Source organism: Heteronotia binoei, chromosome 8 (genome assembly GCF_032191835.1).
Source record: "Heteronotia binoei isolate CCM8104 ecotype False Entrance Well chromosome 8, APGP_CSIRO_Hbin_v1, whole genome shotgun sequence".
NCBI lineage: Eukaryota > Metazoa > Chordata > Lepidosauria > Squamata > Gekkonidae > Heteronotia > Heteronotia binoei.
This window is the reverse complement of record NC_083230.1, coordinates 91,466,009-91,479,407: the sequence shown is the minus strand read 5'-3', so window position 1 is coordinate 91,479,407 and position 13,399 is coordinate 91,466,009. Positions and strand designations below refer to the sequence as shown.

General features: G+C 42.2%; 1 protein-coding gene across 1 annotated transcript in view; it reads right to left on the bottom strand.

Moving 5' to 3' along the window:
- Positions 1 to 13,399, bottom strand: part of APPL2 (adaptor protein, phosphotyrosine interacting with PH domain and leucine zipper 2) — a 43,335-nt gene that overhangs the window by 9,657 nt on the left and 20,279 nt on the right. The window contains exons 6-16 of the mRNA XM_060245579.1: positions 12,181 to 12,222; positions 12,004 to 12,062; positions 8,977 to 9,123; positions 7,340 to 7,422; positions 5,568 to 5,726; positions 3,666 to 3,854; positions 2,060 to 2,102; positions 1,915 to 1,971; positions 1,734 to 1,822; positions 479 to 637; positions 317 to 369 (exon numbers count right to left, since the gene is read on the bottom strand). Coding sequence (XP_060101562.1) covers positions 317 to 369; positions 479 to 637; positions 1,734 to 1,822; positions 1,915 to 1,971; positions 2,060 to 2,102; positions 3,666 to 3,854; positions 5,568 to 5,726; positions 7,340 to 7,422; positions 8,977 to 9,123; positions 12,004 to 12,062; positions 12,181 to 12,222 — 1,080 coding nt within the window. The remainder of the gene's footprint in view (positions 1 to 316; positions 370 to 478; positions 638 to 1,733; positions 1,823 to 1,914; positions 1,972 to 2,059; positions 2,103 to 3,665; positions 3,855 to 5,567; positions 5,727 to 7,339; positions 7,423 to 8,976; positions 9,124 to 12,003; positions 12,063 to 12,180; positions 12,223 to 13,399) is intronic.

Below are 13,399 nucleotides of genomic sequence, written 5' to 3'. Positions count from 1 at the left end.
AGCAAATTCCGACCACAGGATAATGTCCACTTCAGGTATCCCAGGTGGCAAGCTGACAGCTCGTACTTCCACTGGCGTCATGTGAAGGTGTTGTACGAGAAACTGGTTGACAATGTATTCCTGGTCTAACTGGAGCTCCGCAAATTTAGTTTGTCTGCTAAGCCATATGGGGGAACTGCTGCAAGAGTGCTTCAACTTTCTGCTTACAAACAACATTTATGGATCTCATGGGTTATTGTAAGGATGAGTGGGAGGGTGTTGTCCTATGTTGTCTGATGCAACTCTACTGTTTACAAATAGCTCTGACAGTCCTTACCTTCTTCATCTTCTTTCTGGCCATCTTCAGACTCTCCAAATGGGTTTGTGCGCCTGCAACACAAAAGAGGAGCAACTGTTACTGTATGAGCACTTTGTTATATGAGAAAAGGCCCGGTAAGGGAGCACATCACCAAAGGGAAGGTTTTTCTACCAACTGTACCTGCCACCTCTGTTCTGATCCAGGAACTCCATGGCAGGAAGCATGATGTCAAACTGAATTGGTGTTCCAGGTGCAATTAGCTCGGCTGAGTCTGGAGCACTGGCAGGTTCATTAGGGGTCATCCTGTCATTCGGTATCTCCACATTCTTCACATCCTGGCTAAAGCAGGAGATAACAGACTGCTTTTCCATATGACAAAAGCAATTATGTCAAATTCTTGGAAGAGTGGCTGCTGCAAACTGAGAACCAGGCAGGAGCAGGAAGATCAGTGTTCAGCGCTGGGTTGGGCTTTTAAAAACACAGCAGCATTTACCGTAGATGGCTAAAGGGGCTCAAGGCTTAACTAATCCATATTACCATGTTGCATATATTCCAGTGTTCCTGACATGGGTAGCCCAATCTTGCCAGTTCTCAGAAACCAAGCATGGTCAGCCCTGGTCGGTATTTGGAAGGGAGACCGCCAAGTAATGCGAGGGTTGTGACACGGAGGCAAGCAATGGCAAATCACCTCTGAATGTCTCTTACTTGAAAACCCTGAAGGGTCCTCATAAATCAACTGTGACTTGATGGCGCAAAAAAAAAAAGTTCCAGTAGGTTAAATATATAAGAATGGAATGAGGAAATAAAGGCATATCTTTCCTTTATTAATATGGAAACATACGAAGCTGCCTTTAAGCCTGGGTCACATGATACTGTGCTATCATTGTGCAATACAAGGACTTTCCAGATGTGACAACTACATTACTAGGAAGCCGCCATCAGCAGCACATGATGCTCCCAAATACACACATTTTGTGTGAACAGGGCAACATATGGATTTTCCATACCACAGTTCACAGGGAGACCATTTGCACCTTGTTCTATTCACATAAATGGTGACCAGGCATATCATCAGTAGGGATGGGCAAAAACTGGGAAAATACTTTTTGTGGTTTGCAAACTGGGCACACCATAAACCAAACTGTCATGAACTTTCAGGGGCCAAACAAACCAGTATGGTTTGTGAGGTGGTACAATGTGCCCCCTCCCCAGCATGCTAGACACGCCAGTTCATGCCCTATCCCTAATCATCACTCCCATTGGCAAACTCCTGCTATGCAGGGGATGTAATGTCTAAAAAGGACTAAAGTTGTGAATGATCACAACACAATGCAATGCCAATGCAATATTCCAGTAATGTGTGGGTGCAGCCTTATTCTGAGTCAGTCCTTCCAGCTGACAAGACACAACAGCTATTCAAAACATAAAGAGTTACCTGGGACATAGATGCTCCTGCTTTTTTCCAAAGCTTGTGATTGGGGTCACGGCCTGTAATGCTGTCTGATTTAATTTGATGGCCACTGCCTAAAGCAAAAGATGCAGTCTGAAGTCAGTAGGGGTGACTAAGCTACCAATGAAATACAGAAGACATTTTTAAGAATAAAATATCTGCTCACTTCAGGATTGTCCGTGAGATAGATCTGTCGTGAGATGTTGTTGATTGCACATATCCACTATTAACAGCAAAAAAAGCAAAAAGTGAAGATCCTGAGCTACTGATTTAATGCAAGAACAAAAACCATTACAAAGTGATTTTTTTACCTCCTCATATTCTTTTTTGCTCTCTGCCTGAAGAGTTATGCCACTAAAATGAAATACATTGAAAGTTACTTTCTTTCCTTGAACCACAGTTATGATGCACACATTCAGTTCGTCTACAAAATGAGCTTGTAAAGAGACGTGTCTCAAAATCCAGCAAATCCCATGACATCCAAAGGGAACCTCAATTTGTCATGCACACAAAATCAACCAAGCATAAGGGTTTGGGATAACGGAAAAGAACATGGAGTGAATGGAAGACTGCCAAACCAAAAGGAGCTCAGGCTGAGCAGTTTCAAACAGCAGCTAGCCAAATGTTCCCAGACTATCAACAAGCTTGACATTTTTGGCTTTCATGACTGCCCTCCGTATGCTTATCTATCCTTTAAAATGAAGGGTTTCAAGTTTTAGTCTTTTGGGTAATGTGTCTATTTTTTTTCTCCAAGTTGAGATGAACACTGGGTAGAAAATTATTTCTACTGTCCTGGATTTAAGTACATAAGAAAAGCCCTTCTGAATCAAACCAAGATCCTCCTAGTCCTCATGACTGCCCAGTGGATGCAACAGGACATCAAGTCAACAGCCCTTCCCTGCTAACTTTTGATTACAAGTTTACATTTGGCTTTTCATACCCATGCAGAACTGTAGTACAGCAAAGCACCCCTGCTAAAATTCTCTCTCCTACACATCTCTAAAAAAAGGAACAAAAGCTTTAATTTTGGAAAGTTGGCAATCTTTACCATGTAGGAAACTCTTCATTATTTCAGGGTACCCAGACACAAGATAACAAGCATCCAGTGCCTACTGAAGGATTATAGAAGAGGTTATTAAGTGCCACGTAGGAGTGAAAAGAAAACCTGCATTGATCAAAATGGTGTAGAAATATAACTATTTCCCTAGAAGAGCCTGACTTGTAATGCACCGGTGAAAGTGGCCAGTACAAACCCCCACCCTTAAGCAGCTCTGGGCTGGCACATCAGGTCTTAAGTTTCTGGATTGCAAACAACAGAATGGCATGAAAAACCATTACATCAAATAGAATTATTTATGAAGTCAGGAGACATTTGCTTTAGATAGCTAGAGACCTCTGTGAAGGCCAAAACTGTGTTCAAATAAGCACAGATAACAGTTGGTCGGACAGCTGCGAGTCACACCATGCATAGGTCTGGTCTGGTAGAACATTATTTTAGGAGAGATCAGAAATCTGGTACAATTCTGTTGGGCCTCCAAAAGAGTTGTTCTACTGGACCTATGGTTGAAGACAGTATCGAGTGCCTAGTCAAAAGGCTACAGCTAGTTTTGGCCTCCGCCTCCATCCTTTCTCCCCCTTGCTTCCCCCTCTTTTCTTAGTCATTTATACTGCCTCCCCATGAGATTTTATGCTATCTTAAATTGTACAGAAAGTGTTTTTCTGCTCTTATTGTTATTTATTGATTTTGTTTATGTTGTATTTTAGAAGGTTCTGAATTGCAAATTTATACATTGTTGTCACCTGGGAGCCAGTTTCAGAGAAAGCAGGTTATATATAAAATGAAACAAACAAACAAATTTCTGTCCAAATGGGAGAATAAACAATATTGATCCCTGACATAAGCTCTGATTTCCGTACAGTTTTCCTGTGGGAGTGGTGATCTGAAAACAGTATCGCCGATCTTCACAGTCGACTGCCATGACAGAACAGTTGTCCAGATCTTGGATCAGTCCTCCTGCAACAGCTCCCCTGGGCTGGCACATCAGGTTTCCACCTTGAGTGAAGAAGTACAATCTGTCCCACGTTGTAGTCACCAAGCCTGTTTTACTGTACAGGACACACAGTTTTGATATGTCATCCACTTAGAAGAGCTCGCATTTAACAGGTACAAACTGGGACTCAGGGAAATCCCTCCCTCATGTGAGTGCCTTTAAGTAGGCCAAGGGCAGCCACCTTCATCAGGAAAAGATTCAGGAGGATGGGTACATTGGGGCACATCCACTGACTAATCCCACCCCCACAAGTGACCATTTAAGCAGTAGTCAGTCATACAATGTCACCAAAGGAACTTGTGATGAAAAATATACGACTTTTCCAATTCTCCCTTTCCCCCTCCCCAATACATCTTTACCAGTGCAATCCTAAACATATCCATTCCTAAATCCTTCCTAAATCTATTGAAGTCTGTTTTCTATACTGATAGATTCAGGGGGAAGTCATGTTGATCTGAAGCAGCAGAACAAAATTTGAGTCCATTGGCATCTTTAAGACCAACAAAGTTGGTCTTTAATAAAACTTGGTTGGTCTTAAAGAGCCCACTGGACTCAAACTATTTTCTATACTATTATTAATTACTGCTTCTGCTGTGTCTTGGCTACAGTTTGATTTGTATGGCTTTAGTGGACTGGATATTACCTTTGGTGCCTCTTACATAGAAAGGGCTTACAAAATTTTATACAGACATCAATTAAAAAATAACTTCTGTATTTTTTCTTTTCAAGAAGTGCATCAACCCAAAGAAGTTTCAACAAAAGCATTATTTGTTAAAAACATCCTTCCTGGTTTTGGGTTTGTTTTTCTAACCTTTTAGGTACCAAATATAATATTGTGGAAAAGCAACACCCCCAAAAACAAATATTGCTCCACAAAAAACAACAGGTTAAACTGTCACAGTCTACCTAGCCCTGCATTCTGTCTTTCCACAAATGGCCTGCTATATTAAAGGCAAACCAGTATATGACTGTTCATCATCGTTAGATATATTTTATAGTTCTAAATAGAATTCAAAGACCAGGCACTGAGAAAGGGATCTCCAGCCTTAAGAATTCTGTGAAACATATTCAGTACAATGGAGTGGTTTTTGCTCACTTCTCACTAGTGCAAAACAAGGCAGCAATATCCTGCAAGGGACTTAGGGCAGCTTACGATGTTTGTCCCTCTTCTGTTTTATTCCCGCAACACCCTTTTAAAGTAGGTCAGGCCAGTCACCCACTGCTTTCACAGCTGAGTGGAGACTTGAACTCTGCTTTCCCTTGACCTAGTCCAGCCCTCTAACCACTGCACCATACTAGCTCTCAGTGCATAACCAAGAGGTGAAACACAAGCTGAGATCCAAATAACTGGGAACATCAGAATGTTCCTACTTCCCCTTCCTGTCACAGACCTTCATGGCCCCAAAAATCCACTCCTGAGAGTTGGGGCACCCTCCAAAGCAGCATACAATGCAACACAGGGGAATGAGAGGAGAAGGGAAGAGAATCAGCAAAACAAAACGAAAAAGGTGGGGAAGGCCTTTGGAAATGCCTTCTGCTCACACACAGAGCTGCTGCTATTCTGGCCATAGTCTCATGAACATGTGTTTTTCATTATTCTGCAGTAGAGGAAAAGTCACATCAGCTTTAAAATCCAAAGCCAAAGAGATATTTGTTGTACTGTTCTACCAATTCAACATTAGACAGGGTCTTTCCAATTTCCATTCTACCAATTCAGCATTAGACAGGCCCTCCCCTCCTACTTTCTCTCTCTCAATGTCTTCCTTACTTTCTAAGGTTCAGGTAGCCTGCCTTCTGAATCAGGTTTCTGTTAATGACAGGAGAGGCCACATCAAAATCTGGCGTGTAAACTGATTCATTCCCAGAAAGGAGGTCTTGTTGAGAAACCCGCATGGCTTCGGCCTCAGTATCCAATTCTTCCTGAACGCTGTGGAAAAATAAAGTCCAACCACTTCTCTGTCACAAGCATTCTACAAATATCAGACATAGGTCATTCAGGTTTTAAGGGTCTGTAGGCACTTTTACTTGTCTAGGTACTTGAAGTCACCAAGGCAAGATGGCAGCAGGTGAGTGTACTTCTGCGCATGGTTATTCCAAATCCCAAAAGCAGCTCAGTTTTCTAGTACAGGGCACAGAGTCCACATGTACTTTCTGAACTATTAATGGCAATTTTTAAGCTATGCAGAGATGCAATGAAGATTTGGATAAGCAACTGTACCTCAAAGGAAAACAGCTGGTTTCAGAAGGTTGGATCCCACAATTCCCTTCCACCAAGCTGGCTCCATGACTCCTGTCTGCTACATATCCCTCCAGTCACTGGATCCAACCCACTCCTTCCCTGTAGCATCATACAGCAATAAGGATAAACTTTTGTTTCCCAGCATGCATTTGTCCAGCATCAATATCTCTGGCTACTTCAGGGATGTGCAAAGACTCACTTTACCGTCCTATTCCAGTCATCGTATGAAACAAGCAGGAACTCTAGGTGCTAAATGAGGCTCTGTGGACAGGGAGCCCCAGGGACCAGACCCTTCCACTCCCCACAGAAGCTCAAACAAAGAAAAACACTGGTCTCCTGAGCAGCCAAGCGTATTTGGTGATGGTGGAAAGTGACACTAAGTTGACTTATGGCAACCCCGTAGGGTTTTCAAGGCAAGAGATGTTCAGAGGTGGTTTGCCATTGCCTGCTTCTGCATAGTAGAAGTTGGCCTGACCTACCAAACATTTTGCAAGCGCTGCTGTACCCCTCTTCCAAGGGAGGCAGAATCAGCAGTAATCCTGCTCAATGCCTGTCACTGGATATGACATTCAAGCAAGTCTCTTTACACAGTAGGAATTAAGTGGACTAAGCCCATGCAGGTCAAGCTCCTAGGGATGCCAGCTTCCAGGTGGGGCCTGGGGACTCTCCCAAAATTCCAGCTCATCTTCAGACTATACAGACCTGGAGAAAATGGATGCTTTGGAGGGTGGAATCTATGGCACTGTATTCCACTGAGGTCTCTGCCCTCCCCAGGCTCAACCCCCACATATCCAGGAGCTTCCCAACCAAGAGCTTGCAACCCCACCCCCAGTGGTGTGCATGGGGAACCGGGCAACCCTAGACTCCACTCACATTGAGACACCCAATGCACAGACACTGGTGGGACTGAATGCATAAACTAGATTGGGGCAGAAACGATCCTAACCCACCACCGTAAATAGCCTTACAATGGACAACATCTGAATTACATCAGCCATGCAAATTAGAACAAAAAGGGTAAACTGCCACCTTTTTTTCCTCTCACTATCCCCATCTTATTCCTTCCTACTCCTAACTTGCTGTTGTTGTCACTGCATCAAATGCACTAAAAGAGAACAAACGAAGGACATCCTCTAATGACAGCCCTCCATTTTCCATAGCTAGGCAAGATCCAGCAAGGCTAGTGACAGAGTCATGGCTGCTGCCCACTGTGGGCCTCTTTCATTCATGCACATTCACATAACAAGGAAACAAACAGAAACAGAGCAACCAATGGGCACAGAGACAGAATCAACTGTTACCTGTGAACCATGTTTGAAACAGACGATAAAAAGTTGTCCATTTTTTTGGAAAACATCTCTGCTCCCTTCTTAAAAAACTTAATCTGAAAAATAAAAAATGGGATTCCCAAAATTAACTGTGAACTTTGCAAATTAAACAGCTGTAGTAATGGGGTGGGGACAGGGAAGTAATTAGGGTGGGAAGGCCTAAAACAGAAGGTGATTTGGTGAAAAATAGTGGCCACCACTAAAAGCCACCAAGCTGCTAGATATGTATTTTAGAAAGGAAAACTGGCAAGTTTTAAGACATTTTAAAAGCCTCACTCCAGGGTTAGCTACACAAATGTCTACGACAAGAGTACATAGAACAGTTTTTCCTTCCTAAGGCTCAGGAATAAAACACAGAGAAGGTAACAGTGGCAAGAAACAAGTAAACAAATCTACTGCTGATGCTCTTGGATCTTCTCACTTACTGTCAATTACAACCTGCCTGTTTCCCAGTAATTCAAGATAGAAGTTATAGCCATAACATGTAAAACATTATGCACAGGCATGTGGGGTATCTGCTAACCAAGTACTTTCAGTCAGGGCTTTGGTTTTTTTTGTAGCAGGAACTCCTTTGCATATTAGGGCACACACCCTTGATGTAGCCAATCCTCCTGGAGCTTACAGGGTTCTTATTTCAGGGCCTACTGTAAGTTCCAGGAGGCTACATCAGCGGTGTGAGGCCTAATATGCAAAGGAGTTTTTGCAACAAGAAAAAGCCCTGCTTTCAGTTCTGTTTTCATGACTCCAGGTAGTAGACTTCCATGGAAATCACTAGCTGAATTTTAAACAGCTCCACCCCATTTCTTTGATATTGCTCACTTCAGTTAGGAGCCCTGGATATTTTCATGGCTATGTGTTCTGGTCACAGTTAAACCCCTTCAATAGATGCAGGTGGGCAGCTGTGTTGGTCTGAAGCAGTAGAACAGAGCAAGAGCCAAGTAGCACCTTTAAGACCAACAAACTTTTATTCAGAATGTAAGCTTTTGTGTGCATGCACACCTCATCTGAAGAAATGTGCATGCACACGAAAGCTTACATTCTGAATAAAAGCTTGTTGATCTTAAAGGTGCTACTAAACCCCTTCAATGTTTGTGTAGTCTTGAGACTGCAAAAACTCAAATATATTTGTGCAAATTTGGATTTCATTAAAGAGAACGACAGTGGTTTGATATAAAGCTAAAATACAGACAGAATGCAGTTGTGAAATATCAGACTACTTAACACTAATTCACATTAAACATAATTCATCAGATGATGTGTTTGAATCATGGCAGATACTGGAACAGCCACTGTCATTTTCAAATCAGGGTTTGTAAATGACAAATAATTAGCCCAAATAGATAGAGATTTTAGTTTAGGCACCAAAAGGAAACTGTCAGGAGATGCAAAAGTCAGAACTTGAGTGCTGATTGCCTTTGGGGAGGCTAGAAAAATATCAGCTCTGGTACTACAGGTCCACAAGTGGGCTGGTCCAGCAAACAGCTTTTAAAATTAAAACTGCACTCTATGGCTAATTTAAACCTGGTGGCTTAAGCACGTCTCATTGCAATAATGGAGCATGCCTGATGGAATGGATTCGCTTTTCATGATACTGTGCATACTGGACATACCTGTGAGCGTGCGTATCCTAGCATGGGCTCCATCATAGCTACTCTTTTGCGATACTGTAAAGCATTCAAGGCACAGTAATATTGCAGTGATGAGAGATGCTGCTTCCTCCGGGCACTGGCCACTTCTTTGGCAACTTCTGCCTTCAGCTGAACAATACAAATGTTTGGGACAAGCAGCCACATGTCAGCAGATAGTTCTTTTCAAAACAGAGAGTCTATCCACAGGCACTGGATGACTAGTAAATGCCACTGAAATGCCAAGGAAACTGAATGCGCATGCAGGAAAACCACTTGCCCACAAAAACACTGCATTTATCTGGATATGAAAAGTTTTCCTCTGGCTTCCCTATCGCCAAAGCAAAATAAGCACAACCTGCAATTCTGCAGTATTATGTGCTAGCTGTGAGATTAAATGCCAGGAGAATAAGGAGATGCATGGAGAAAGCTATAGGGAGAAAGTAATTTTAAGGTGCTACTGGGAGAGTCATGTCATGTTCAGATTACAGCAGAAATGCTAGCATTCAGCTAATGTCTTTGGGTTAGGGGAACTGTGCCTCAATATTAATAATCAGAGGCTTGAGAAAAGGAGTCAAGCAAGTTAACCTGGATGAAGGATGCTCAAGTGGAGGCCTGGATCCTGTGGAGTGTGTCCATAAGGCAGAAAGATCTCTGCTTGCAGAGTGCAACTTTCTTGCCTCCCTGTTCCAGCTGTAGCTCAAAACTGCCTTCTAGAAGGTTCCCCGTTTCCCAGAAGCAGCATTTTGAGGGCATCTGGTACTGCACTAGGAAGCAAGGAAGTCTTGTTCCATGGGCAGAAATTCTTCAATTCACTAGATCCAAGCCCTTCAATTCACTAGATCCCTTTATATGTTTAAATACTGTAATTTTGTTGGATCTATCACTGGAAGCCGCCCTGAGCCACTTGTGGGAAGGGCGGGATATAAATCCCAAATAAATAAATAAATAAAAAGCCACAACCTCTCCCTACTATCATGTCCTCAACCTAAGCATGGTCTGCCATCGGGACCAGAAAATAAATCCTGAAGGACAATAGTCCTGAGAATATCTTTTGTTGTGGGGGAGGGGGAGATATTGATTTGTATAAAAAATAGGCACTTTTGCACTTTTATTTTTTGGAGGTTCTAATATAATTTAATTTTATTTTTGGATTTATATCTTGCCCTATCCTGCAAGCGAGCTCAGGGTGGCTTACAACAGTATTCTTATCTGATAAGACATCTTTATTTAGCGATCAACAGAAATAATTTTCTCTCTCTTGTTTTATCTCCCCATGGGGCATGTAGGTTAATGTTATAACTAAACAAATCAATCTGAATGGACCCCATCTCCACAGAGGTTTCCCTCTTTGTATCAGCTTTGAATATCTGGGGTTGGATCCAGACAAAATTATCTCCTAACAGAAGGGGAGGGGTAATTTCCACTAATGTACCCTTCTCCTGTGCAGATCCCTGATTTTCCCCTCGTGCCATTCCAGAGGGCCTCTGTTCCCTAGGAGCAGTATTTTGGGGAGATTAATGGGGAGAGGAAGACAAAGTTCTGCTCCACTGCTAGAAGTGTCTTTCATTAGCAGAAAAATTAGCCTAGATCCTCTGCTTTTTACCTCTAAACAAGGGCCAAGAAGTAAAGCCGCATACAAATTCTCCAAGGCCAATTTACCATGGAAAGACCCTTTTGAGGTATATTACAACAGATGTGCTGTCTTGTTGGATTGCAGTAAGGCTATCTCATTGACTGCTCTGTTTCCAGCAGTCGCTAACCACATGCTCCTGGGAAGCTCTCAGACAAGGCATGAAAATGTTGAACTTCTCTATCCCCAGCAGTGCACCTGGTAACTTAGAAGTACACTGAGCATGAAAGCATCATCTATTTATCATGGATAATAAATCAATCCTCTACTGATTGCCTTTTCAAAGGCCATTATCAGGTAAAATTTTAAAAAATCTACAAATCACCAGCCAAGTGCTCTGAACACACAAAGCAGCAATCTCTTCCTCTTTCTCCAGGCTGTGTGTGGGATCTGAACTGCTACACCTGAAGCAAGAATCATAGCACTAAGCCCCTTGGTTGGGGCTGCACTAAGGCATTTGTTGTCCTCGCACACACAATATTGTGTCCAGACTAAACTGACAATTTCTCCCTTCCAGCAGTAGACTACCATCATGCCACTCCTCCAGGTCCCCTGTCCCACAGAAGCAGAATTTTGTGGAGATCAGTGGGCTGTGGCAGGGGGTGCAGTCATTTATTTTTCCCATTTTGAAAATTTTGTATGGATCCAACCCAGTGAGTCTTGTCCCACCCTAAAGGGGAATATCTGTCAGTTCTAAATACTGTGAATAGAGGTGAGCCTTCAGATTTTCCTGAACCAAAAATATACCCCCAAAATACTTGTATGTAATTTTTTGACACCTCAAAAGTTCCTGGGATTTTTTGGGGGAAAACTGAAAAAAAAAACCTCCAATGTTTTCATGTCTCAGCTGCTTTCCCCAGGTTCTTCTGCAGTCCCCTGAAAACCAGTTGGTTTAAAAGGGACTGCAGAAGAAATTGGGAAAAACAGCTGAGAAATGGGAGCAATGTGTTCCCCTCATCTCAGTTTTGTTTTGTAGCTTTGCAGCTTTTGAGTTGTTTCTCCTCCCCCCCCCCCCCCCACATCTTGGGTCTATGAGACCCCCCACCCCCAATTAGAATTTCTGGAAAATCCCAGATTTAAAAACTTGGGATCCAGGATTTTTTTGAAATTCCAAAATTTTGGGGGATATAATAGACCCAAAAGGGGAGGTGGGGGATAAGACTGTACATCCCTACTTGGGAAGCATTCCCCAAGGAAAATAGAACTGTCAAGTAAACTTTTTTGCATTGTTTCTAATTTTTGTAAACTCTAGTCCTATTGCATATCTCATGCTATCATGCCATTTTGATTGTGCTGTTTTCTATTCTGTAAACTGCCTTGAGTCTCAGGGAGAAAGGGGGGCTGTAAATGAAGCAGATAATTAAATACATTTCTTTTACCTTTTCGTTTTCTCTCTTTTTGGGTAATCTGCTGTACTTTGCCATGGAAACATCATGTTCTGCAAAGCAAGAGCACATTTGAGCACCACAACCCAATCAGCTGTGCACTGTACAATGTATCTTCTGCAATACGATCAGCAAATTTCATTTGAACAAAAGGCAAACTGTGGAACGTACCATTGCTAGCAAGGCCAAAGAGATCCTTCAGAGTGCTTACTTCTAAAAAAAGAACAAAAAGAAAAGACAGATCCTGCATTACAGTAAAGCAGCAGTGGGAAAGGTATTCACAAAACCAGACATGTGCTGGTTAAGCTTCTCATTAACAGTCACAACTCCCTTATGTTCAAATTCCAATATGAACATTTTATTTTGTGCGTAAGAGATTTCTTTCTAAAACTTTTCACCAAATCTGCTTCTTAATCAGTCCAACAAAGAACTATTTCATGCCACACTGAGTTTATTTTTTAAAGCAATGGTAGAAATGTGATTAACAGAATCACAGAATTAGGCAGACAGGGAAATGGGTCTCTTTTGTACACCCACTGGACTGCTGAGCCCTTTAGCACAGTGAAAGAGCAGTAGCAATACCTCCTTTCTCCACCCCATAGATAACATAAAGTGGGATGCTATGATCACATGATTCTCCTACTTTGAGAGTCTCATCTCACATCACAGCTGCATTTGGACATCATAACCATTATAAATGATAGTCTGATTAAACCCCAGTTTAGTTATGATATCTGATTTCCTGTAGTCCAACAAACCAGGGATTGCAAACTAAGTTTTGTTGCTAGTTTGCTAGCCATAGTTTGCTCTAATGCTTAGGCTGGAGTAACTGTAGAAAATTCCACTGTACGCAGAGGTTGCTACCTACATACATTGCTGTTTAACTAGATGTTTAATGTGTGTTTGTTAAGTGCCATCAAGTTGCTCCAATTTATGGAAATCCTATGAATTAACTACTTTCTAAGCGTATCATTAACAGCCTTACTCAGAACTTGCAAACGGAGGGCTGTGGCTTCCTTGATGGAGTCAATCCATCTCATGCTGGGTTGTCCTCTTTTCTTATTGCCTTCAGCTTTTCCTAGCATTGTCTTTTCCAGTGACTCTTGCCTTCTCACAATGGGACCAGAGTATGACAGCCTGAGTTTGATCACTTTAGTTTTTAGGGAGAGTTCAGGCTTCATTTGATCTAGAACCATGGTATTCATAGCCATCCATGGTATTCATAAAAGTCTCCTCCAACACCACATTTCAAATGAATCAATTTTCTTCCTATGAGCTCTCTTCATCATCCAGCTTTCACACACAGTAATAGGGAATATTATTGTATGAATTGACTTGATCTTGTTCACCAGTGACACATCCTTACAGTTAAAGTTCTTTCTAGCTCCTT